This window comes from Sardina pilchardus, chromosome 14 (genome assembly GCF_963854185.1).
Source record: "Sardina pilchardus chromosome 14, fSarPil1.1, whole genome shotgun sequence".
NCBI lineage: Eukaryota > Metazoa > Chordata > Actinopteri > Clupeiformes > Clupeidae > Sardina > Sardina pilchardus.
In genome coordinates this window covers 18,987,812-19,011,047 of record NC_085007.1, presented here as the reverse complement: position 1 = coordinate 19,011,047, position 23,236 = coordinate 18,987,812, and the positions used below count along the sequence as shown (strand labels likewise).

The 23,236-nt window shown below is 43.5% G+C and overlaps 1 protein-coding gene across 1 annotated transcript in view; it reads right to left on the bottom strand.

Annotated features, from left to right (window-relative positions):
- The window catches only part of gfra2b (GDNF family receptor alpha 2b), a 47,520-nt gene extending 24,943 nt beyond the window's left edge, over positions 1 to 22,577 (bottom strand). The window contains exons 1-4 of the mRNA XM_062555077.1: positions 21,837 to 22,577; positions 20,584 to 20,898; positions 7,346 to 7,423; positions 2,216 to 2,603 (exon numbers count right to left, since the gene is read on the bottom strand). Of these exons, the coding sequence (XP_062411061.1) occupies positions 2,216 to 2,603; positions 7,346 to 7,423; positions 20,584 to 20,898; positions 21,837 to 21,888 (833 nt within the window). The 5' untranslated portion in view covers positions 21,889 to 22,577. The remainder of the gene's footprint in view (positions 1 to 2,215; positions 2,604 to 7,345; positions 7,424 to 20,583; positions 20,899 to 21,836) is intronic.
- Positions 22,578 to 23,236: the final 659 nt, after the last annotated feature.

The window sequence follows — 23,236 nt, the reverse complement described above, 5'->3', positions numbered from 1 at the left end:
TATCAATCTCCTACACGAGACAGTCCCTGTGCATCCAGGGTCTGCACTCCAATCTGAGGCGAACGAGACACACGAGGAGAGAGCTTTTGAGGATCAACCAGGCATCATATCCCTGGCGTCTGCAAACTCTATACTGTAAATAAACTAATACTCTAATCCCCCCACCAAATAGGAGGAACACCACAGCGGCTGGCCATGCATTCCACTGTTAATGTCGTTGCTTTGAAGTACACTTTGATAAACTGCAAACTCCTCTTAACTTTGTCCTCCGTGCCACTACGATAAGACAACAGATTCAGGACTCAGTTACTGTTACACCTCATTATCCGTGCATAAAGAGTGAAACTCTTGGGTTTTGGCTTATCGCTTATTGCAGCAATAAAAACATAATATAGCCGTTGTAGCAGCTTTGGCTAAACAAGTGATGGTGTATAACAACAACAACGACAACAGAGGGACACTGGCACCGACGCGTCCCTTATTTCAGGTGCGGACAGGTGCTCTCTGCTCGGTGACATGAGCCATCGAGAGTCACGCCGGTCAGGTCAGGGTTAAATAGCGCACATTAGCAGGGACTTCCATGCCTGGCAGGGCGGCATGCGCCTGGCACTTCTGTTGGATGTCCTCCAGTTCCCCGCAGTGGGCAAGAGCAAGGTGATACCTGGGGGTCTGTGGCAGACTGATGGAGTATTCAACGCAGCGTGGGTTGGCCAAGCACGCGGGCGCGCACTCTCTCGCGGCTGACCATCAATCACACCTTATAAGAGGACGTTCGGGCTAACCCGGCGCTGCCCTGCCTATAATTAGGGGAGCCGGCCTGGAAGGCATGGTTGGGCGAGTGACAAAATGCTGCTTGTGTACAAACAAGACATTCTTACCTTATGGCTAAATCACAGTGCATTACGCTACCTGCAACAGGACAGCAACACAGAGCTGAATTTCAAGCAAGGTGGGAATTGCTAGCAGACACAAGCAACTTCAGGTCCCATCACATATGGCAACAATGTTACAATGTTATTTATGTTTTCAGTGTTGAGTTCCCAATCCCTTCTATCTAGATGACTATTTGGTTTAAGGACATAGTTGGCGAGGGTATTGAAAAAAAGAAACTAATATAGCTGGTGTTTGCTGTGAAGAATGTTGATAAGCCTAGTACAGATACACGTTAGACCAGTTGTCACTCACATTACATCCCTCATTACAGACTCTGGTTTTGGGGCCAAACACTTAAAATGCCATTAAGTCCTATCTACTCCAATCCATTGGCCTTATATTACCCTGGATCACATCCAATACCAACCCTTTCAGACCAATCTATGTTCATATACTCAAGGGGTTAGCATGCCACCCCATCCCTTACCTGATATAGCCTGTGGCGTTCCATAGAACGGCAGGATATGTGAACAGAGGACGATTAGAGGACTGGCTTACTCTTTCCAGCACAAAATGATAAGAATTTAGCTATGTTTGGTCTCTGGGTACAGAGAAAGGCAGGTGAGGAGGCTGACCGACATGGCCTTTATATGAAGCCCCTAGCTGCAAATAGAACATCTTATCGTGTGTATTGTTTAATAATCTGCAGAGTTCTTCTTTTTGTGTCTTGGGAATGACTCCAGTGACTTTCTGTCCTTCCTTAACATGCAGAGAATGTGCCTATCTGAGTCACAATGACATTTTCCTTAAGCTGCAGTACCTCTCAAGTCATGAAAATCAATTAAAGACTTCACTTGAAAAACATTTGGTATGCTAGTGTAATGCTTAACTCCCATGAATAATTCTGCTGACATTCAGAACTGTTTTTTTTTTCTTTTTCTTTTGACTTCACGAAGGACTGGGTAATTATTAGAGTGCCATAGGGAGATGAATGACACATGACCTTATGGGTAGGAAGGAAGTGTTAACTCCAGAGGGGTGACTCAGCTGGTCCCAAAATCCTGCTGATTAGCCTCCACCAGGACCATCACCCAAAGCGCTTTTTCAGCACATTAGCAGTACCCAATTCACAATGCTCTGTTCAAGTGCCCACCAACCTTTGCACTTGGAGCTAATTTTAAAAAAGAATTTTTGCTTAAAATATGTCTCCATGACTGCGGGTGCTATGGCTTTCCAGACCAGATTTTCTGCAGGGATCGTGGTGGTAGTGGTGGGGGTGGTGGCAGGGGGGGGGGGGGGAGAGGAGTGCCTGTGGAAGTTGCACTGGCTAGGCGAGCTTTACCTGCAGAGCGGGTCCAAGCGGCAGTTCCGGCGTAGCTCCAAACAGTTGGGCTGGGTCTTCTCGAGGAACGAGCAGGACGGGACGATGGTCTGCCGGCGGCGCTCGGCGCACGCCGTGTCGTGGCAGGCGCAGAAGAGCAGCGGGTAGCTGAACTCGGACTGCACGCGCTCAAAGAACTGGCGCAGGGCCTTGTGGCAGCGCTTGCGGTTGCAGGGCTCCTGCAGCTGCTGCAGGGGCGAGCCTTTGTTGTGGCAGGCCGTGATGTACATGGAGCGCTGACGCTTGCAGGTGTCGTTCAGGTTGCAGGCCTTGGCCGCGTCCAGGCAGGGGTTGCAGGGGCTGCCCGTGTCTGAACAAAGGTTGCCCTTGGTGGAGGCTGAGTCTATGGCTGCAGGAGGGAGAGAGACACACACATACGGTATGAATGGAAGGGTTATGGAGGCTTAAGAGTAATACAAATCACAAGAGGTTGGTTAGAATTACAACACACAGATGATGTAAGACTGCGCGGCAGACTTTGAAATCTAGTGAATAGCTCTGCTTAAGGCTTGTGATGTCAGATATATTTAGCATTTCGTCTAATATGGTTTGGCTCAACATAATATTGAGTTAATAAAGAACAAAATGTCTTTGGAATTGAAATTGATAATAACATTAATGGCCGCCTTTGATAAAAGCAACACAGCTTCAAAGATATCTTTTGTTTCTGTGACCACATTGCCTATGACTCTGAAATGCTAATTGCTGCATGAGCTTGTTTTTATCAAGATCACTGCGTTTTATATGGATCAATGGGCTTAAAAATGTCTTAGTGACTACCGAAACGAACCAGTTTTGTGTCAACACCAAAAAGGGTTTCACTGGCAACACCAGTATTTTTCCTGACTCTTCCATATTCACTCGTCTCTTGCTTCATTCCGTATCCTGACCTTTCCGTGCTGTTTGATATCAGAGGGTTTGTGTTCTAATAGCCCTCCTTCTGGAAGCCAAGGACATGATGCTTTGTTGTTATCCGCGTGTTTGCTGCGAACTGCTTTTTTCCACATTTATTGTGAAGAGAGTAAAAGCTGTTTGTACATCATGTACCACTTGTTGTGCGTGTCCTTTAAAATTCATTCCACAGAGGGATGCAGATTTAGGTAAACATTGTTTGCGAGGGTTCGTTCCTGCGTTTCAGAGGCGTTTTTTTTTTTTTTTTAAGAGTGAAAAATAAAATAACCTGGAGGCGTATTTCTCACATTCAGTGTAGTTGATGCAACACGAGTTGACCTGCCTGCTCTTGTGACTGCTGTCGACTTAATAGAGTGCAAACACATCAAGTGAGATTACTGCAGGCGATTATAGTTCATTAGCCAGACTTCCTTTCAGACCGAGTGAAATCTGCCCTAATCTAACATAGGCCCATTTCTCTTTTTCCCCTCTTCTCCTCCCAGCCATCCCTAATTCCAGTCAAAAGGAGAGCCACGGATTAAATCAGGATGAGACTTGAGCTGTGGGACTGTTATCCGTAATGAGTGTGCATGTCAAGGTTCTGATTTAATCTAACGCGCGCATGCTTGTTAAGAAGTCTTAACCCTCGCACCCCGGCGGCACACTTTCCAGAGTTTCCCCTCTGCACTTCCACTGCTCATTATCTCCTCGCCGAGTCTCACTCAAAAACACACAGCAAAACTGAGGTTAAAACTGTTTGGGGTGGTGGTGGTGGTGGTGGTGGTGGTGGTGGTGGTGGTGGTGGAGGGGGACCCTACGATGCCCCGAGCCCAACCCAGACCAGCAAGTCTGATAAATATTCTGTGTGTACACGTACGCAATGGCCAATTAGCTGTGTGCCAGGACTACCTTGTTATTTTCCTGACAGACAAGGTTTTACAGTATCGGGATCTCAAAGCCCTTCCCTGCGGCGTTCTCACACATGTTTTATTTAAGCGGAGGGAATCAAGCAATGGGCTTTCAAAACAGATCTCATGGCACTGCCAGCTTTGGTAAGGTCATGTAAGTGGAACGTGTACCTGTCTACAGATTGTTGCACTACCAAACAGCCCATTGCAGTGATGGAACAGTGTTGCTTCTTGCTGGATACTCTATCTAATGCTGTTGTAACAAAACTGTAACCATTCTGTGCTCTTCATCATCACAGAGGAGAAACTGAAGTCAGTTTTTTTTTAACTCTCAAAAAAAAAATCTGTCAACAAAACCGATGACCACATGAGTCTATATTTCTATAAATTACAACTGTACTGTCATAGAAACATAAATAAGAATAAAAATAATCTTCTATGGCTCAGTATGGGGTTGTTACTGCAAACGATGGCTGCATGACCATAATGGTGTGGGATCTCTATGAATTTTAAACCAGAGACTCACTAAATGTGGCAGTAAAATAGCTACCATTTTTGGCAACTTCTCTTCCTGGTGCCTTTGTCTAATTAATTCTGTGCATGCCGGCAGTCACATAGTCTGAAGGACACCTCCTGTCCCTGTCTCTTCTGCATTTGTCTGTCTTTGAGTTTAAATGAAGAAACAAAACAAAACAGATTATCTGCAGGTGTCACAACAAGACTCAGCCTTGCCAATATATGGTAGGGTGTATTTGATATGTTGTTGGCATCCTTGTGTATTGCTTATCAACAGGGAGAAACATGATTCCTTGAGTCACTTGCTTCATGGAAGATCAAGGAACATATTCACGTATACTGACAGTCATACAGTATGCATCCCCTGTGTCCTTTCAGATATAAGGCAGATAAAAATACAATGGATAAAGTTACACTTCTCAAACAGGAAAGAGTGAATGCTAGTCCTGAAAGCCAGCACCTAAAATAACTCTTCATAACATCAATTACCACGCATCCAGCCCTTTCCAAATATATCTAAGCTTTCAACATAATTCCTTTTTTTCTGAATTCATCTGCTATCACTGACAGTAAACAATCTTTTAAGATCCACTATCAGTGAAGTTTTTTTTTCCCCTCCCCAGCTTAATCGATTTGAAACACTCTTGTCTAAAGCATCCTTTAATGTTTCACTCCTCTCTCTCTGGCGAGGCTACTCTTTAAAAGTCCCGCTCTATTATCCTCTTATCTTGCCCATTCTCTCCGCCAGGGCTCCTCTGCATCGGGCTATCGCACATTGATTCAACTTCATTGGCAATTTATTGGTTGGAGGGACTGAACAAGCTCGAGTGGCCGACTTCAAACAGTGCCGAACCAGAGGTCTTTCCGTTGAAAATGACCGGTAATGGAGGATGATCGCGGTCCCCGTCTCTCTACTTTGTTGGTGTGAAATAATTCAGAGATATGCTATCCTGCTCTCCGCAGCTGAATGCTTTGTGAATTTGATATGGCTTAAAATGTTAAGGTATCTCTTGACCCGTGTAGTCGGCTGCAATCTTGAGATGGTTGAAAGTCTGAATAAATGCTACATTTTGTTCTCTGAAATTCAAGTATGACTCAAGCTTCAGTCAGATATAAGAAGATTTTCTCAAGGTTGCACTTTGAAGTAAACATTGGAAATTTGAATATATTCAGTCTGTTTTCTGAAAACAAACTAAAGTGACTTGGACACTGTACAAAGCAGCTTTGGAATACTGAATTCATAACTCCCACTAAAATACTCAGTGTTTGAAACAGGATTGTTCAGTTTCAATAGAGTTTTGTTGTTCCATGCTAACAATCTCTTGAGTGTAAGCACTAAAAACCATTTACAGGGTTCACTTTCTATTTCACAGTTCTGCAAATGCTGTATGCTTTGGGGGGTAATTGGCATTTGAAAAAGGAAGGGTGTTTGAGGCAGACTGTGTTTTTTTTTTAACCACCCATTAATGTGTGCACTGGGCATTGCCTTTCTGATATGTTAGTGATGATGGGAGAAAAATTGTGCATAGATGTGGTCAAATAAGTTAAGCCAAATCATTACTTGTGGCTGAAGTGTTTTCGTTTACTGCAGTGACCCATGAAATACGCTACACTGCAAAAGAATAAAGTGGCCTCTAAAAGCAAAGCTTCCCTTTTTTTGCTGTTGTGAAATGAATGTGACATATACGTAATATATGTCAAATATACATATTAAACAAACCGAAGACAGACAAAAAAAAATGGCAAGGCATCAGCAACCAGTCAGGACGGAAATGTGTCATCATCTATCCTTTTTTCCCTTCTCATGGGTGAGGGAGGGGCCTTGGAGATCCAGATTTCAACCTCGTCTGTCTTCCATAAGACCACAGATTACCTGTAGTGTAGTTTAAATAATGAGAAATGTGAACTGTCGCATACGGAAATTGGAAAGAAAATAGCTTTTCGTGACAGGACAGAGGATAGCTTTTGTTCTTCCCAATCAGGAAGAGAGCCGAGCATGTTTTGTTTTTTTTTACATTTTTTCCTATTTGTATTCTTAGTCACCTCCTTTCACATGAAGCCTCAGCCAACCACGGTGAAATGCCTCCATCTTCTGATATTGCAATAACCCTGATCTCTATACTGTAAAGTATCAGTCTGCGTGCTCACATTGCGACACAAATTGCAATCTGTTTAGCGGCGATAGCCTACCAAGGGGAGGGGCAGGAGGGGAAACATGGGTGTATTTCTTCTCAGTTTTAAATATTAATTTGTAGCTCGCACCTCAGTGTTTAAAAAGTATAGATAATTCATGACTGTCACTGGGATGGCTGATCCACTGTCTGTCACTCACAGTATGAACTGCCCCAGGGCAGATGATTACTTTATCAATAGAGGCAACATTATCGCTTATTGGCAGTCAGTTAATGCTGCCTATTCCTCTCTTCTGTTGTTGGACTTCTGATAGACATCCATGTGCAACAGACACTTACGTCCTCAAGGTTCAACTGATTCCAAAACACTGTTATCTTGAGAGGTCCGTCCTACGGTGGAAATTAAATCTTCCTTCATAAAGCCCAGAACACCACACATCCTACAATCTCTTTGCACTGTCCAAATCAAACGTGTCCAATATGGAAACTCTCTACTCCTGCTAATGTGAGTGACAGTTAAACACCCACAACAGAGGACAGAGCCTAGCCCTCACAAGGCCCACAACACTGGTCGCTACAGTACACACCTTTTGTGCTTTTATTTTGAAGCCCAGACATGATTGAACAGGTGCCAATAATCTTACCTGAAATGATGGAGGCCAGCCTGAATTCATCTGAGGGGAGTAGTGGCTCATATGGGGATGTCTCGTAAACTTCCTCATCTGGAAATGAAAAAGCATGACATCAGCAATGTACAGTAGGATGTCTATTTTATCATTCTTAACACAGTATCTTACGGAAGAAATATGTTTTTTTTTTTTTTTTGGTACTGCCATTGTAAGGTCATGTTTATGTTGCTGTGTTATGAAAGGCAGCTGCCGTAGCAACTTGACGTAATCTCAGTCGCACATCTGAGCTCCCTTCTGAGCTCTCTACTTCATTCTGCATTCTGTGCTGCATTGCTGCAGGGACTTTTTAGTTCAGCATCTCTAACCGCTTTCTGCCCTCTGCACAAAAGGGCACCCACACAGACACACGGCTTTAGAGCGGGTTTGTGTCCGGCCGACACTGCTGGTGTAGCCAACAGCAGCAAATCCCCTCCTCGTAAATTGGAAGACATTGACAAGACACCGCTTTGACAGATACGACCCTTAAAGCCAAGAAAAAATCTGGCCGTCCGTTCGAAACGCTGTCAGTGGCGCGCCACCGTCGCTAATTGTGACTGTAAGCACACCAGCGCTTTCACTGGCCAGACTTGGGGAGTTTCATCAAGTTATGTAAACACGTCCTGCGGGGGTGATAATCACTGACAAATTAGTCATAAAGCCAGTGAGTGTGAATGAGGATGTGCCGGGTGGCTGTGTGCTGATCCGGTCGCGGCGGGGTGGGTGGGTGGAAGGGTGGTTGGGGTTGTTGGGGGGGATACGGGGACATTCCTCTGCCACAGATGGGGTTGTGCACTTCTGCTGCTGCTGCCGCAGCTCCCCCATGTCGCGTCTGCCTTTATTAAGGCTCCCCACATTCTCCGGCTCCCTCCCCTGCTGGGCTCGCCACCTTTCGGTCTCCTCAGCAGCTCCGCGAGCATCCTAAACCAGCCTCCAGCTGCGGCCTCTTTTTCACGGGATGATCCCGGATCAGCGGTTTATCGTTGTGTGTCACCGCCGCTTGGTGCTATCAATTCCACAGCGTGGCCGCCTTTATGCTCGTGATTTCCTCCCCTCACCGTTCCTCAATGAGTTAAGCCGGTGTTGGCATAATCCCCCTACGCTGTGCACCGTCTCTGTCTCTGCTCAGAGGAGAATTTCTCAACGTCCCCTGAGAGGAGAATCTCAGGAGACACTTCCGTGCCCCCCCCCCCCCCTAAAAAAAGAAGCTGATCCATCAGAGATAGGCAAATCTGTCCCCATTACAAGCAGATGATGTGGGGAGATGGAAACACAGTGCTTTACATAAATTAGATTCATGACTTTAACTCATATTTCCCAACTGAGAGGTGAACGCAGTCATCCTTTGATAATATCTGTTACACAGCAATGGGGGCATGTGCCGAGAACATGTGGGTGGGAGACGAAAGGCCACCAGCCCTTATAAGGACCTAGAGGGAGATGTACTAATAGAGCTATGTCTTTTGCTGATATTCTAGATATCACTGGCAAATATGATACACCTTGTCACATTTTTCAAAAATACACATTCATATTTTTGACGGTAGGCTTTTTAATTAAATTTGGACCTTAAGTTAGCCCTCATTCCTTTCAAAATAAGATCAGTTTGTCAGACTGATCAAAATAAGATCAGATTGCCTTCTGACAATCCTCGTCTTGTGGACAGAAAGTCCGTAATGGACCCCTCCGGAACAGGGATGCTCTTTGTGTCTCCTCGTTTGTCTGCGGTTTGCATCTCGATGTGACGGAGAGACAGATGGAGACAGACCGCGAGGAAGAAAAGGGCCTGTTTTGAATTTGAGACATGGCTTCGTGCACAACAGCGCCAGTCAACCCTCCCGCAGCAGTCCCTGCAGCTCAGCTAAGTGTGTTGCTGAATTCCAGCGCAGTCTTTGTGTGCCTTTTTAATTACCTCTGACAATATTGTTGGAATGATTTCTAATTAACCTCTCAATGAGTTCGTACTCCCTCCCTCCTACCCTTCCTCTCTCTATCTCTCTCTCTCTTTCTCTCTCTCTCTCTCTCTCTCACACACATACACACACACACACACACACACACACAGTATGTATATATATAAATATATATGCACGCTAGTGATTGCTCATCTTTCACAGAGCACAGAGCCTGAGGGCACACAGCTTTTAGATCAAGAGTCTTCTACAGCCAGGCCATTCCAAGCATTGTTTGTGTATCTTTTTCCTTTGCTGAATCTGTGGCTGGACCAATACATGGAAACCGTTTTAGTCAGAAACTTTGGCTGGCAAGAAAACTTCTCCTTTTATGCTTTCACACATTTCCATTTATCTATGTAGACTTTATTCCCTCCAAAATGAGATCCGCTGTGTTCTTTAGCCTTACTATTACTACAAGGCAAAAGAACAAATCAGCAAGATCTCAAGGCCTAACCACCCCCCAGTGTAACTAGCTCTCTCTCCACCTCAAGCTGGTGTGTGGTGAGCGATCTGGTGCATAATGGCTGCTGTGCATCACCCAAGTGGGCGCTACACATTGGTGGTGTAGTGAGCCCTTCACTGTGAAGAGTTTTGAGTATCTAGAAAAGCACAATATAAAATGTAAGGTGTTGTTATTGTTACTCTCCCTAACCCAACCCCCACAAAAAAATCAAAGTAAGAAGCTTTTGTATCGCTCTATGCCTGGTGAGCCGTATAATCCAAGGTGCTATTATCACCATTAAAAAGCTGGATAGCCCACCCCAGCAAAGGTAGAATGTGTCCATGTAACCATTTTCTGTCTCCTCCCACGCACCCGAGAGAAGGCGGCCATCGGCAATCAAAGCAATGCGTGGCCCAACGGAACACATACATTTCCGAATTTGCTTATGAAATTGCTTTTCACCAAGAAAATCAATTACGTAACAACGTAGACACAGGGTGACAAAAACTACTCTGTCTAAGTCATGTTCACTGCTTTGAAAATGGGAAAATATTTATCTTGATTGTGTCTGAGCAGAGAAATAAGTCTGGTTTTCATTTTGTGGCACACAGCATTAATTTCACAGGAGCAAGGGTCACAAAAACCTGCTTTAATGGTGAAGAACATGTGAAGAATCAGTGTAGTGGAAATTTTACTTGAGGGTTTTTTAATCAAAATGACTGACTACGGAAGGAACGTGGCTAATTACAGTGCAATTCAAGTTGAGAGCTTCTCAAATATTTTCAGACACACTACACACTGTCTGGAGATGACTTATCTTTTTTTTTTTTTTTTTGCGATAAACATGTAAAGGCTTTAACTCTCCATGTTTTTTTTTCCAATAAAAAAGAATGCAATTAGTGAGCGTAGAACAATTGTCTGATGCATTGCCTCTGTAGAACCAAATTAATCTGCTGTAGGGCTCAGGCATGATTCATTGAGCTTGAAATACCAAATGAGTTAGCAGCAGAGGGAATGGTCTTGTATCACAAATTTGTCAGGTGCACAATAGCTAATGAATTCCGCCCTTTCCTATCCCCAATACCTTAAAAGGCTCTTTAATTAATGCTGAGAAGAAGGGAGAAGTCACTTTTGATTAAAATTCTTTTTTAAAATGCACGATTTCACTTCTCTACTGTTAAAACTGCTAAATGGCAGGGCACTTAAAAAAGGCTTTAAACTTGGAATTTGGAATGGGGAGTGAGAGCTGTTCTACAAATGTGTCTCCAAAGTCATTGATTTAGTTAAAATTAATACATAGAAATAATACATCATGCCAACTAAGGTGGTATTTCATGACATTATTTCATACTCGACACTGATAAATGTGAGAAATAACAGGCATTTGACGCTTCCTGGGGTATAACTATTAATTCTCTATCCTATTGAGATTATTTATCCACTCACTGGACAGCCAAGCCCCACCCACCTAGACCTTCTCAAGGAGATATATTCTGGAACACCATAGTTCATAACTGTTTCCCTCAGATAAGAAAAATGCAGGGCAATCAGCAACAAGAGGCGGAGACAAAACCGAAACTTATTGTGATAAACAGAAGCAGCATCACCTGCAAATGTCAAAGAATGCTGAACGTAAAATGCAGAGGGTTACCAGACTCTATTCACCCTATTAACTCACCAGGTCAATAAACGTTGATGCGATGGAGAAATCCATTGATTTTTTTTACATATATCTCCATTTCTCAAGGTCACAGAGTCGGTACAAAAAAATGAAAACAATCAGTTTTACCTAGCTCGAGTTGCAAGTTCCAAGTTCAACAGCTAAAGCAGCCAGGCAGCTACAACACACTCTGAGCATTGGGTTTCACAGACAGCTTTAGCTGTTGGAACTAGCAACTCAAGATGGATAAAAAGTACAGTAGGCTACTTAGTGACCTTGAGAAATGGAGATCTACAGTATGTGAAATATCAGATGTCTCCTTTAACACACACCTGTTGAACCAGCCACAGTCAGACACATTAGTGCATAAAGCACCTGTCCTGGTGTGAGACTAGTGCTTTTCAGATCTCCACATGGAAGCGAGATCTGCACGACTAAAGAAACACAGGATTTACTACAACTGAAGCCGCTTAGTTGATAAGTATTGGAAGAGGAGGCTCTCCCTGGCTGTGGTTGTATTGTTGTGAGGCTTTCTCCCTGGCTGTGGTTGTATTGTGTGTTAGCTCCAAAAGGTGTAGCATAAGCAACCGTTAACGCGCTTCAGGGGAACCGAGATGTAAGATGGTTCAGGCATGAGCCTGCCAACCCTACAGGCAAATAACAAGGCCTATTATGTGTGTAAACATGAGCCAAACGTGCCAATGATTTGGACAGTTGCTCCAATTTGTTTTATTGCACTCTAAAGTCTAAGTTAAAAGAACACAAAAAGGTCCAGACGTAGCCTGCCAGCTCTGTAGAGGCTACTGGGTGTTAGCTCCAAACAGCACCGTTCAAATTTCTTATAGCTCTAAATGATAATATTGCACGCAATGCAGCAGCTAGTGTGTCAGTCAAGGTAACCCCAAAATGGAAGAATCACAGGGAAGGAAATTTAGCATCCTGTTATTCCATGTTTAACCAGCTGGGGGTATTACAGTCTGCCTATGCGGTGTTGCTGTCAATTATGCTCAAAATGCTGGAAATAGCACAGCATTGGACCTCAGAGTTGGGCTGGGTGAACCCTGCCTGAACTTCCGGGGAATTTGAATTTCGCCCGGCAGCTCAGGCTGGATACCAGCAGATCTACTTTCGCTGTTTCACTGCCAGAATCTTTGGCTCCAATCAGAAACGGCCATACTCTAGTCCTGGCACGCTATATGGCCAGTGACGTGACGATAACGAAACTTAAGCAGCAACGAAACAAAAGCAGCAGTCGCTGTCGCTTCTGTTTTGGAAGATGTTAAAGGCAAGTTTTCTTTGAAAACAGAACAAAAACTTGCCCTGGAACAATTCATCCAGCAGAAGGACGTGTTTGCGATTCTACCGACCGGCTTTGGTAGGCTAAAAGTTTAATTTACCAACTAGCCCCGCTCGTGGCAATTGCGTACGGAGTCATTTGAACTATGCACATTGATCACGCCTCTTTTGCAGTAGAATCGAAGCGCATCTTCCCCAGACTAATGTTCAATCTTAAAAGATTGAGCTTAGTATGGTGAAAAGTGAAAACCAGACTACCTCAGAGTGCCAAGCTGTATCTTTGACTTTCGTCACAAAACGCTTCCTAGTCCAACAGAAAGGCTAGCAATAACCAAAGCTGACTGGGTTCCGAATGTTGGTCTTAATAACACCCAACAGGATATCATAATTCTTCCTGCCACTGTGCACATTCATACAATGCATGCACACCATCGGGGCTTCTTTGGCAACAAACCATCTGGGCAATTGGTTGTTGTACCCAGATGTGCAACCATCGTGTGTCTAAGCGGGCAGTTCCTGAGTGTCTCCCTGAATGGCCACCATGGCCCCTACCACAGTGAAAAAGGAATCCTACCTCTCACCTTTACCTCAAAGGGGAGTCCCAGTGGAGCTGAAGGATTTGTCTGAATAGGCCCCACACAGTGGGGGTCTCATGGAGTCTGCCACTCCTGAAGAGGGATCCATGGAAGAGACAAGCATAAAGCTCCCTATTTCAGCCCTTCCTTCCTACTTCCACCTGTAGCGACTGTCACTGAAGACAGCCCTCCTTGGGGCAGTCACCACAGCTAAGAAGAAGAGCTAAGGGTATACAGGATGCAGGGTACAGTCGTCCATCTATCTACCTGGCTATTCCCATGTGCTTAGTCTGCACAGTCTCTTCACAGTGTGCCTTACAGAAGTTCTCCATTAACATCCAGTAACATGTAATAGAGTGGACTGAAACATAATGATATACGATAGAGAATGCATGATTACATTATAACCTTTGATCTCTTAAAAGAGCCTCTGACTTATGATTAACTTAGAGACCAGTGTCAATCAATACTGTATGAAGCAATAGTCCCACACAAGTATGGGTGATTTACAGTATGCTGCACGAATGAGGGCATGACCAGTATGACTGGTGTGCCTTAAAGAGTATCCAAATCACTCAACATATTATGTACTCAACGTAACTGAACTTATTTTCTCTCTGCCGGTAATTTTTAATTGACAGGGCAATTTTAACAGCATGTTTGTATGTTTGTGTCTACTGTTGCTGCGCTTCTTTTATAGATGAGGATGTATTTTATTAAGCGAAGACGACAAGAGAACAAACTGGATTTTTCTCTAGATATTAATAATTCATATGTCTGACCTACTGTCTGAGGCTGTATTGACATTATATGTCATACTGATCTGATACACTGCTAAACATTTTGATGTAAAGTTGCAACATGCTGTTAATACTGTAAATCCTCAAGCCGCCAGCAGCAACATATTACAGTACAGCGTTCAGGGGTGTTTCACATCATACATATCCCCAGAAACCAGAAACCTGTCATCTGAAAACCTCCTACATACCGGCACAAACTAGTTTAGACTGCTTTAGCTCATTATATGACGTGCTTTACAGAATAACAGATATTTTGTTCCGTTGCCCATTGGATCAGGTTAAAAGAAAGAAAAGGACACCGGGATCCTGAGCTAAACACAAATTAGATTCTTATACTGGAGATGCCATATCAACATAATAAGAGCGAAAGCACAGAGGTTCAGCTATAGTTAGAGACAATGGCAGGACATAATTAAATGACAGATGTTTTTAACCCTTGCAAGAGGATGAAAAACAGCATGGAGACAGGTGTTTGCTGTTACAACATGAAGTAGAGAGACAATGAGAGTCATCCAAAAACTGTGCAATTACACCATTACACAACAGTTTGTTTTAGTCAGCTAGAGATCAAAACAGAACAGCAAATAATGCTGCAATCATTGTGCAAATAATGCTGCAATCATTGTGCAAATGTTGTACAAACCAAAACTTTCCAGGATGTTGTCTCCCAAAAACATTTCACAATCAATCACTTCATCAATTGTAAAACTACTTTTGTTATCTATAGATTAGAGTGTCCTGTGTGCAAAGTGCTTTATGTCATAAGAACTAAATGACGCCTACAAGACAGACTGGTTGAACACAAATATGCGATTCGCACAGGCAGCATGAATTACCCAATGGCAAGACACTTCATGGAACACCATAACAGTGACCCGTCCACTTTACTGGCTTGTGGGATGATCACATCCCACTGTCTTTGAGAAAAGATGATAGACAGAGGCAGCTAAATCAGAGGGAGACTTTTTGGACATTTAAAGTGCAGGCCACTAAACGAGGACCTGGTCCCTTGTGCACTTCAGTGTTTTTCTTTGATTGTGTGTCTGTCTGCTGTATTCTTTTACTTTCTGCTCTCCGTAGTGTTTGCTTTGAACCTGGTAATTGTGTTCTTATTTGTACCATATGTACAGTATGAATGTGCGATATTCAGTGTGTTATGCACAATGTTTATGTCTTACTGTTTAGTGAGAATGACACCAGCTGGATGTTTGATATACTGACACTTGTCACCTGACCAGCACATCTGCAAGGTGGAGCTTTCTGATTGGTGAATTACCTGTGAGAACTGTTTGACTACCTGATGAAGGCTACCACGCGTTGGAGTTTTTAAGAAAGGTTTAACGTGACCAAGCTGCTACAATAAATCCTTTTTAACTGTTGCTATATGAGAGTGCCTTGGAGTTCCTCTTGCTTTTTCAGCAAATATGTTTTTTTTTTTAATTTGGGTATTGTGACAGTGTGGTGGTTTCAATTGACATCATGTTCTTCACAGCATTTGCACTGGTTCAGCAAGTACAGCAACAGCATTTAGGCTACATACAGTACCATAGTCTGATAACTTAGCCTCGTTGACACCAGACCGCAGATTGAGAGCGGGTCTGAAAAGGCTTCACTGACTTATGACTTCCAGGGTCACATCCAGCAGTGAAATTAAACTTAAATTGGTGCATTAAACTCTTTCCACACCATTTGAGAAATGCAGCAATCAAATATGTCTTGTGAAAGAATGTTTTTTAATGGAGTTGTTTACTTAACTCCAAACAAAATAAACATCCATATCTGCTTAACCCTGTCACCATCAGCACAGATTGGGTTGAATGCATTGCTCTATCTGTCATAATGCAAGGCCTGCCCCATGCCAGATAAGTGATTGTGATTTGTGCCTGGGTTTTTGGAATTTTGGAAATGGGTGTCAATGGCCTCCTTGCCAGACTGAATTTAAATTTGATAAATTTGTCTGGGTTCTCCCAGGCTACAAACAATATATGTTAAATAATGACATTCCAATCATTACCATTGCTTAATCCTTAATATATTTTTTACAAGGCCTTTGGATAACTACAGTAGTGGCAACAAGGGAGTCATGGTATAGGAGTAAGTTGTTATGGTATATTGTGAAATTATGCACACATGCCATACACACTGAACCCATGTTGCTGCACTTTGGTAGTCATTCATGGCTGTCAAGATAGCTTTTCATGCATGAAAAGTATGTTCAAATACCTTTTGCCAATACTATTTTGATGCACGTGAGCTGTTAGTTTGGTCTGCATGCCGGTATGAGATTCATCTAACATTATCTGAGCAGCTCATACAATTTACAGCTGAGATAAAGAAAAACAAAGCTTTCATTTTTCCTTCCTTGAAAAAACAAGTAATTTTGCTTTGGCGTGCACTCTTTCTCCAAAGGATTCCAGTTTATAGTATTTCTACAGTTGCTAGTTAGAGCATTTCTAACACTGTATACTGGACTGATTTCGACTGTTTAAAAATCCAAAGCTTTGGACATATTATTCCACATTATAACATTACTTTCTTATCAATGCCCTTCCATTAAAAAAAAAAAAAACAAGTGTGTAGAGAAAAATAAAAGTAAATAGGTTTGTTTTGGATTGAACTATCTCTTCAACTTGCCAAATTAGATGTGCCTCTGCTCGCCCCGTGTTCTAGCCATGAGACATCACAATAAGAGCATCGACCAATGATAGGCTTGTGGTGCAAAACATAAATCACATTCTTTCACCGAAGAATGGAAAACACAGCGCAGCTGCGCCCAGAGCCTTGCAAGTTGCCTCCGCACGTCTTAGAGCAGTGCAAAAAGTGAAATGTAATCTCCTAATTAACATAGACAGCTCAGAAATAAAGATTTACAAAGCCATGGACATGGCTGTGGGGGCTGCAGTGCTTGTTAATAATTGCATAATTGGCTTCAGTGTCCGTCGAAGGAGATACAGCGCGCTGTAATGCAAAACTAATTTCTCCAAACAAGACGACTGGGTTTCTCTAGGTAAAATGCCCTGGTTTCTCTTGTGTTCACACGCACAAAAGAACACATTTTTCAGCCAAGGTAAATGTTGCAATCCAACTGCAATGTTCATATACAGGCTTAGAAAACCAAAAACTGTCATGCTTTTAAAAACACATAGACCATAGCCACAGTAGCTATATTCCAATGAATGAAGAGAAAACTAGTGTCTGATGATTCTGATGATACAAACATTAACGTTATACATCACATGTTGTATACAGCTCCACAGAGCACTGATGGGAGACTAACTGTGGTTAGGTATGCTTTTATAATTAGATCTGGCAGGGTTAGTGCTTAAGGAGAAGCCCAGGGCATCCCCCAGCTCTAATGATGTAAGAGGATGTAGAGGTCTGAGCTCCAGACACTCAAACTACATGATTTAAGAACTGAGCAATAGATCAACACCCATTTTCACTGATAATAGTAAGGCAGATGAGAACAATGCACCTGTTTTATGATTAAAATATAAAGGCATACTGCATACTGTCGCTGGAGTTAAAAAAATAAAAACATGACATTTAAAGGCTTAGCATGTAATATTGTCATTCATATGCAATTATGCATGTAAACAATGTAAACAATAGAGCGAGATAATTGCTGCCGCCCCGGTGCACACCTGTTACAGGCAGATCTACCAAAAATATCTGCGAAGATGGCGTACGTCTTTAGGGGGAAGCAGCGCTGGAATTATTACAGGAAATAAAATGTTTTGCAAGTGTTTCCATCCATTATGACTCCATTAACACAAGCCATCAGAAAGCTAATGAGGTCCGTGGTTGTCTGTCGTGCAGTTACCACAGAGCACTCTCCAAAGTCAACACAATCAAAATCCTCCTCAGTTAATGGGCACTTTTGTTTGCCTTTGTGTTAGGGAGGAAACATGTGCACAAACAGCACACTAGTCTTTGCCGATCAGAGAGGTCATGTGCCTTTTACTTTTCTGTGCAATTCAGTGCCACAGATGTTTATGTTTGCTCCGTGCTCGAAGAGGATAACTAGGGGGCTGTTGCCGTTTCTCTCCTCTTCCATTTTACCCTCTCCAGCTCACCACTTGCCTCAAAAGGTGCCCAGTGCCCAGTGCCCACTGAGTCTGTGCACACATGCCATAGACAACATGGGGACCTGGCTGGTACTAGAGCTTCTCTCCACTGAATGTGGATTTGACAAAAACAAATACTCAGACATGGCTATCTAGGTGCGCTATACTGAGACAGACTCTATGTGCTATTTTTTTCAGTCCTGCTTTGTCTACCTTCTTCTTCTTCAAATGTGGTTTGTTTGTGTTAAGGATCAGATGAGGTGTACCCTACACTGACAAGGCATTGAGGCAGTAAGATGGGGAGGGGAGGGAAGGGGAGGGGAGGGAAGGAGAATGAGTGAGGGGGGTGGTGTTATGTGGGGGAGGGGGCACTGTGCCGTTTCAGCACCATGGAGAGGGACAGCTCTTGCCTGGAGCTTCTCTCTTGGCACAGCGTGGCTAGCCCCTGAACCACACACTCACTCCAGGCACTGGCTGACTCCACTGACTCCGTGACTAGTCATTTTTCAGTCCCTACTCCCCCCCACAACCCCCACCACCACCACCACCACCTCCTTAGGACTGCTGCGCATGGTGGGCCAGAGGCTTGAGCAGGGATGCGTTAATTTCAGCTGGGTGGTCCTGAGAACTGCTCGTCTGGTATACTGTGCATAGTACCGAATCTTTCATGTTGTTTGGCTTTTTCACCCTTCTATTTTTGTGAGATGGAAGGCACTCAGTGGCCATTAGTTGTTCAGTTGCACAGTGCAGCCTTGCCAGCGGGGCCAACTGTGTGGTTTTTGCTGGTTTGATTGATTTCTAATATTGGATGTTGTTGCTTTGAAGCACTTAAGTGCATCCCACAGTTATAGTAATTTGGATGTTTTTTTTGGGGGGTATTGTTGACACAACAAATGTTATTTTGCAGAATACAGAAACAAAGAAAGCCAAAAAACCCTTCATTAGATGGTCTGATGGCTTGGCTCGAAGTAGGCCACAAACATGACTCCGTCCAAGAGCTACAGCAGAGGAAACATCACAGTGCTTTGAACCACACATATTAGAAAACATTGCCATTCATTAACATGTATTTGTTTGAAGTGTGTGCATCGTTATCTCACTAATATGATCTGAAATGTTTTCATAAAAGTGTCATCACGTTGTGTCATTGTTTTAATGAACGGAGTTTTATTTAATGTTGCTTCTCGTAATAAGTTGTGTAGTGCCCTTGTGTGTTGTGTGCTGTGAACTGTCGGCATTGCTCGCTCTTTTAGTACACTGCTTATCATCAAAGGGTACACAGCTTATCATCCAAATGTAATTTTCACCTTAACAGGCCTCAGGCAGACCTAAGAAGTCAAGAGGCCTCATTGAAATGCCAGGCCTGACAAACTCTCCCCTTTTCTGTCTCCCGCTCTCTCTTTTTGTGAATGCTTGCATCAAAAGGCCTTTTTGTTAGATTTCCCAGTCAAAAGCTAAAGCGGATGGGGAAGAAATTCAGCCTGCCTTGCAGTGCCTAAATCCTGTAATGGCTCTCTGTCCTACTCTCCCTGAAGGCAAAGCACTAGCAGTTGTGCTGTCCCAGAAGTGTAAGCCCTCCGTGATGAACTGCCTCCATGAAGCAGATGCAATACACACTCACACCCAGTCCTCTGGCAAACTGCAATCTCGTGCAGAGCAAACAAGTTGCCCCCCCCCCCCCACACACACACACACAACACAATAACACACATACGCATCTCTCTCTCACACACACACACACACACACATACACACACACACACACACACACACACACACACCCTCGCATCGCAAAAGGGCCAGAGTCCAGCCGAGAAGGCAACTGATCTCAGCAGAAACTGAAGCCATGATGTGATGATACACTCAATTTGTTAGAATGCTTCCATTTTGCAAGCCCTCAAGACTGAGCCATGCAAGGCAACAGTGGGGAGCTTTACCACACCGCTGCACAATAATAGCCCCTATCTGGGGCAGAATGTTCCTCAAACCGTTTGCCTTAATATGGATTAAACCCTTAAACCCCTTCCCCCTCATATCAAAAGATTTCTTATAGCTCATATCTACATGGCTGCTGTGAAGAGCCCTCCATCTGTTGTTTTTACCCCTTTTTATGCTGTTTATGATGCCGTCAACCTTCAAGCACTGACCACAGCACAAACAGAAGATGCCCCTCCATCACGGATGATCACGTCCACCCCTTAATTCTTAGCTCACATCTACAGTACATGGCTGCCATGAAGAGGAACCTTCCATCTGTTATTTACACCCCCCCCCCTATGTATGTTGCATATATGATGCCATCAACCTTCAAGCATTGACCACACCACAAGCAAGCAAGACGCTCCTCCAACATGGAGGAATAAACATGTCCACCCCTTCTGTGCATTAAACAGGAGTCCTCATGGCTCCCTTCTCCTCTTACCTTCTGTCAGGCCCATGTGGATGCTCCAGTAGTTCTGTAGGCACTGCAGCTCCTTCTTCATGCCACGCTTGCAGCGGCAGTCGTACAGCGGATTGTCCTGCAGCACCTCCAGAGCGGCCTGGCACTCGCGGTTGGCCAGCATGGTGGTCCGGTCCTTGCCCACCAGGCACTGGCGCATGATGCGGTAGCGCGAGCTGCACTGGGAGTTCTGGTTGCACATCTCGCTGGCCCGCACACAGTCCACAGGGGCCCGCCAGTCGTGAGTCCCCAGCCCCGACAAGGCGGAGGAGCTTGCCACGGAATGTACAAGTTCATCTGGGTAAAGACCATGATAGTGTTTGAGTATCTTGTTGTAGCTTTCCATCTATCTTTTATCTTAGCTTTTATCTCAAATTGTCTCTAATTCATTAACTGGGCAACAAACTCATGTTTTATTTGTCCATTAGTCTATTAGGCTAAGTCAAATTAATCTTTTGGTGCCATTTTCTGTCAATCTGATGGTATTATAGCCTACTACTGTCTATAGGGCGCTACTACTCTCTTAACCAGAGCGACACCTATCTTCAGGGACATGAAGTGAACACTTTGGGCACAGTTATCGACTCACGATCCTGTTAAAAGGTACCATGATTGTCTTTCTCATATGTGTCTCTCGAAAAATATACTACTGGTAGTGCATACAATGATAAAATTGTCTCACTCCCTCTGACTGCCGCATTTTCAACAGGCTATGAATGCACATCAGAGATTATGAAAATGTTCGTAATATTCAACCGTTTTAATACAAAGTTCTAGGCTGCATGGTAACTCAGACAATGTATTCAAGTAAGGGTATCACTAGGTAACACAGCTTGCCTCTGTTTTATTCTGGACCACAGAGAGCTTAAATGAACCTCATGCACAGTAGTTTCACAAAGAATACTTTTAAACCTCGTGTACAAAATGTGGTTGGTTTGAAATTGCGTCTTGACAGATCTCTTTTCTCCGTTGCGTCGTGTCCCTTTGACCGCATAAGTGTGACACGCAGGTACCTTTCTGAATTCGCCAAAAACTCTTAGAGGAGGTAATATATCACATTTTACATCTACATTCCAATTACAAATATATTTTAGTCAAGCATGCCCCTCGTCGATGTATCAATAATTACACTATGGTTCTAAGTAAATTATGTCAAACACAGTTTGGATACATAACATCTAGCTATTTTTACGAAACGTGTTGAATTTGCTCAGTCGTATATTGAGCATACTCACCCAGTACAAACAGAACAGTGAAAGTATGAAGTAAAAACATGATAATTCCCATGCGTACTCCGAGCTAGGGAAAGGAATCCCTGATGTCGTTCACTGTTGAATCAGTAGAGTAATTTCCTGCACTGCCCGGTCAAAAATCCAACGTGGTTTTAGTGTCGACACAATTTTCACACCACAGGTTCATGTCCAACGCCGAGGACTCCGATAGTATGCTTAACAATAGTTAAAAATCCATCCTCATACTCCCGTCTTTGCCTGGAATTCCACTTTGAAACAAAAATATTGAATTCTGCACTCATTCAAATATTGTCCTATGCAACACAGAATAAAACACGATGATTTAACACTAAAAGTATGTATTCTGAAAATAATATCATCAAGCTATTTGCGTCGACTTCAGAGAAACGTGATTGGGGTTTATGCCCACTGACCGATCATAGTTTAGAAATGTTTAACAAACTAAGCAGCATCCGCCAAGCTATCCTTGCGTTGTTTTCGTTCTAACCACATATTCACAGACATTGAGAAAGAAGTGGATGCCACGCTGGTTTAGGATTGATGAGCAATGATCCTCCCCTCTGAAGTTAGGCGATTGTCCTCTCCCGTTAATACAGAATACAATCGAAGTAATTTACTTCTGTTTATTCACGTGTCTGCTCTTTTATCGTTGTCCGAACAGTCAGCAGTCTCGGTCCTGTTGGCGGAGAGGTCTGAAACCGCGTTCTACCCTCCGCTATTCCATTTCACCGCGTCCCTCCCGTGAGTTGAAGTTGCGCCTATGAGCCTTGTGCAGTCGCCACGCCACACGTCAGAGCGGACGCAAGTGTTCCACATTGTAACGGTGATTAAAACACTTCTTAAACGAGATGACTAACACCGCGCAAACAACAACCACACAACAGTGTAACGGACAATGTCCACAGCTGAGGTCATCTGTCCGCTACTGCTCTTTGGACCTGGCATTATGTTTTCAATGTTGTCTTGCGCCTTATTTTGGATGACATCAGTTGCCTCTTATATGTGGGCTATAGACTTATCAGTAAATCCCAGTGTATAATGGAGGCTATCAGTTCATTTAATTTACTCATTGCATTACAGCTGCATCAATGTTTCAATTTATAGAAGTAGCTGCTGAATATGGTGTCATGGAGTATTTTTTGATCATGCCTCATGGTCCTTTAGCATGACATGAGTTGATATCCTCATGCTATGTAGGTAATGATCAATGGGTCGAGAGTTGATATTCTATAGAGTGTGAATATAGTTCAAATAGATTAACTGAATACTTATCTCAATTCAACGGCAGTGAAGACACATCATAATCCAAGACGATGGCAGCCTTGACATAAAGCTAGTCTGCTCATGAATTGATGTAATGGCTACATTAAACATCTGGCTTA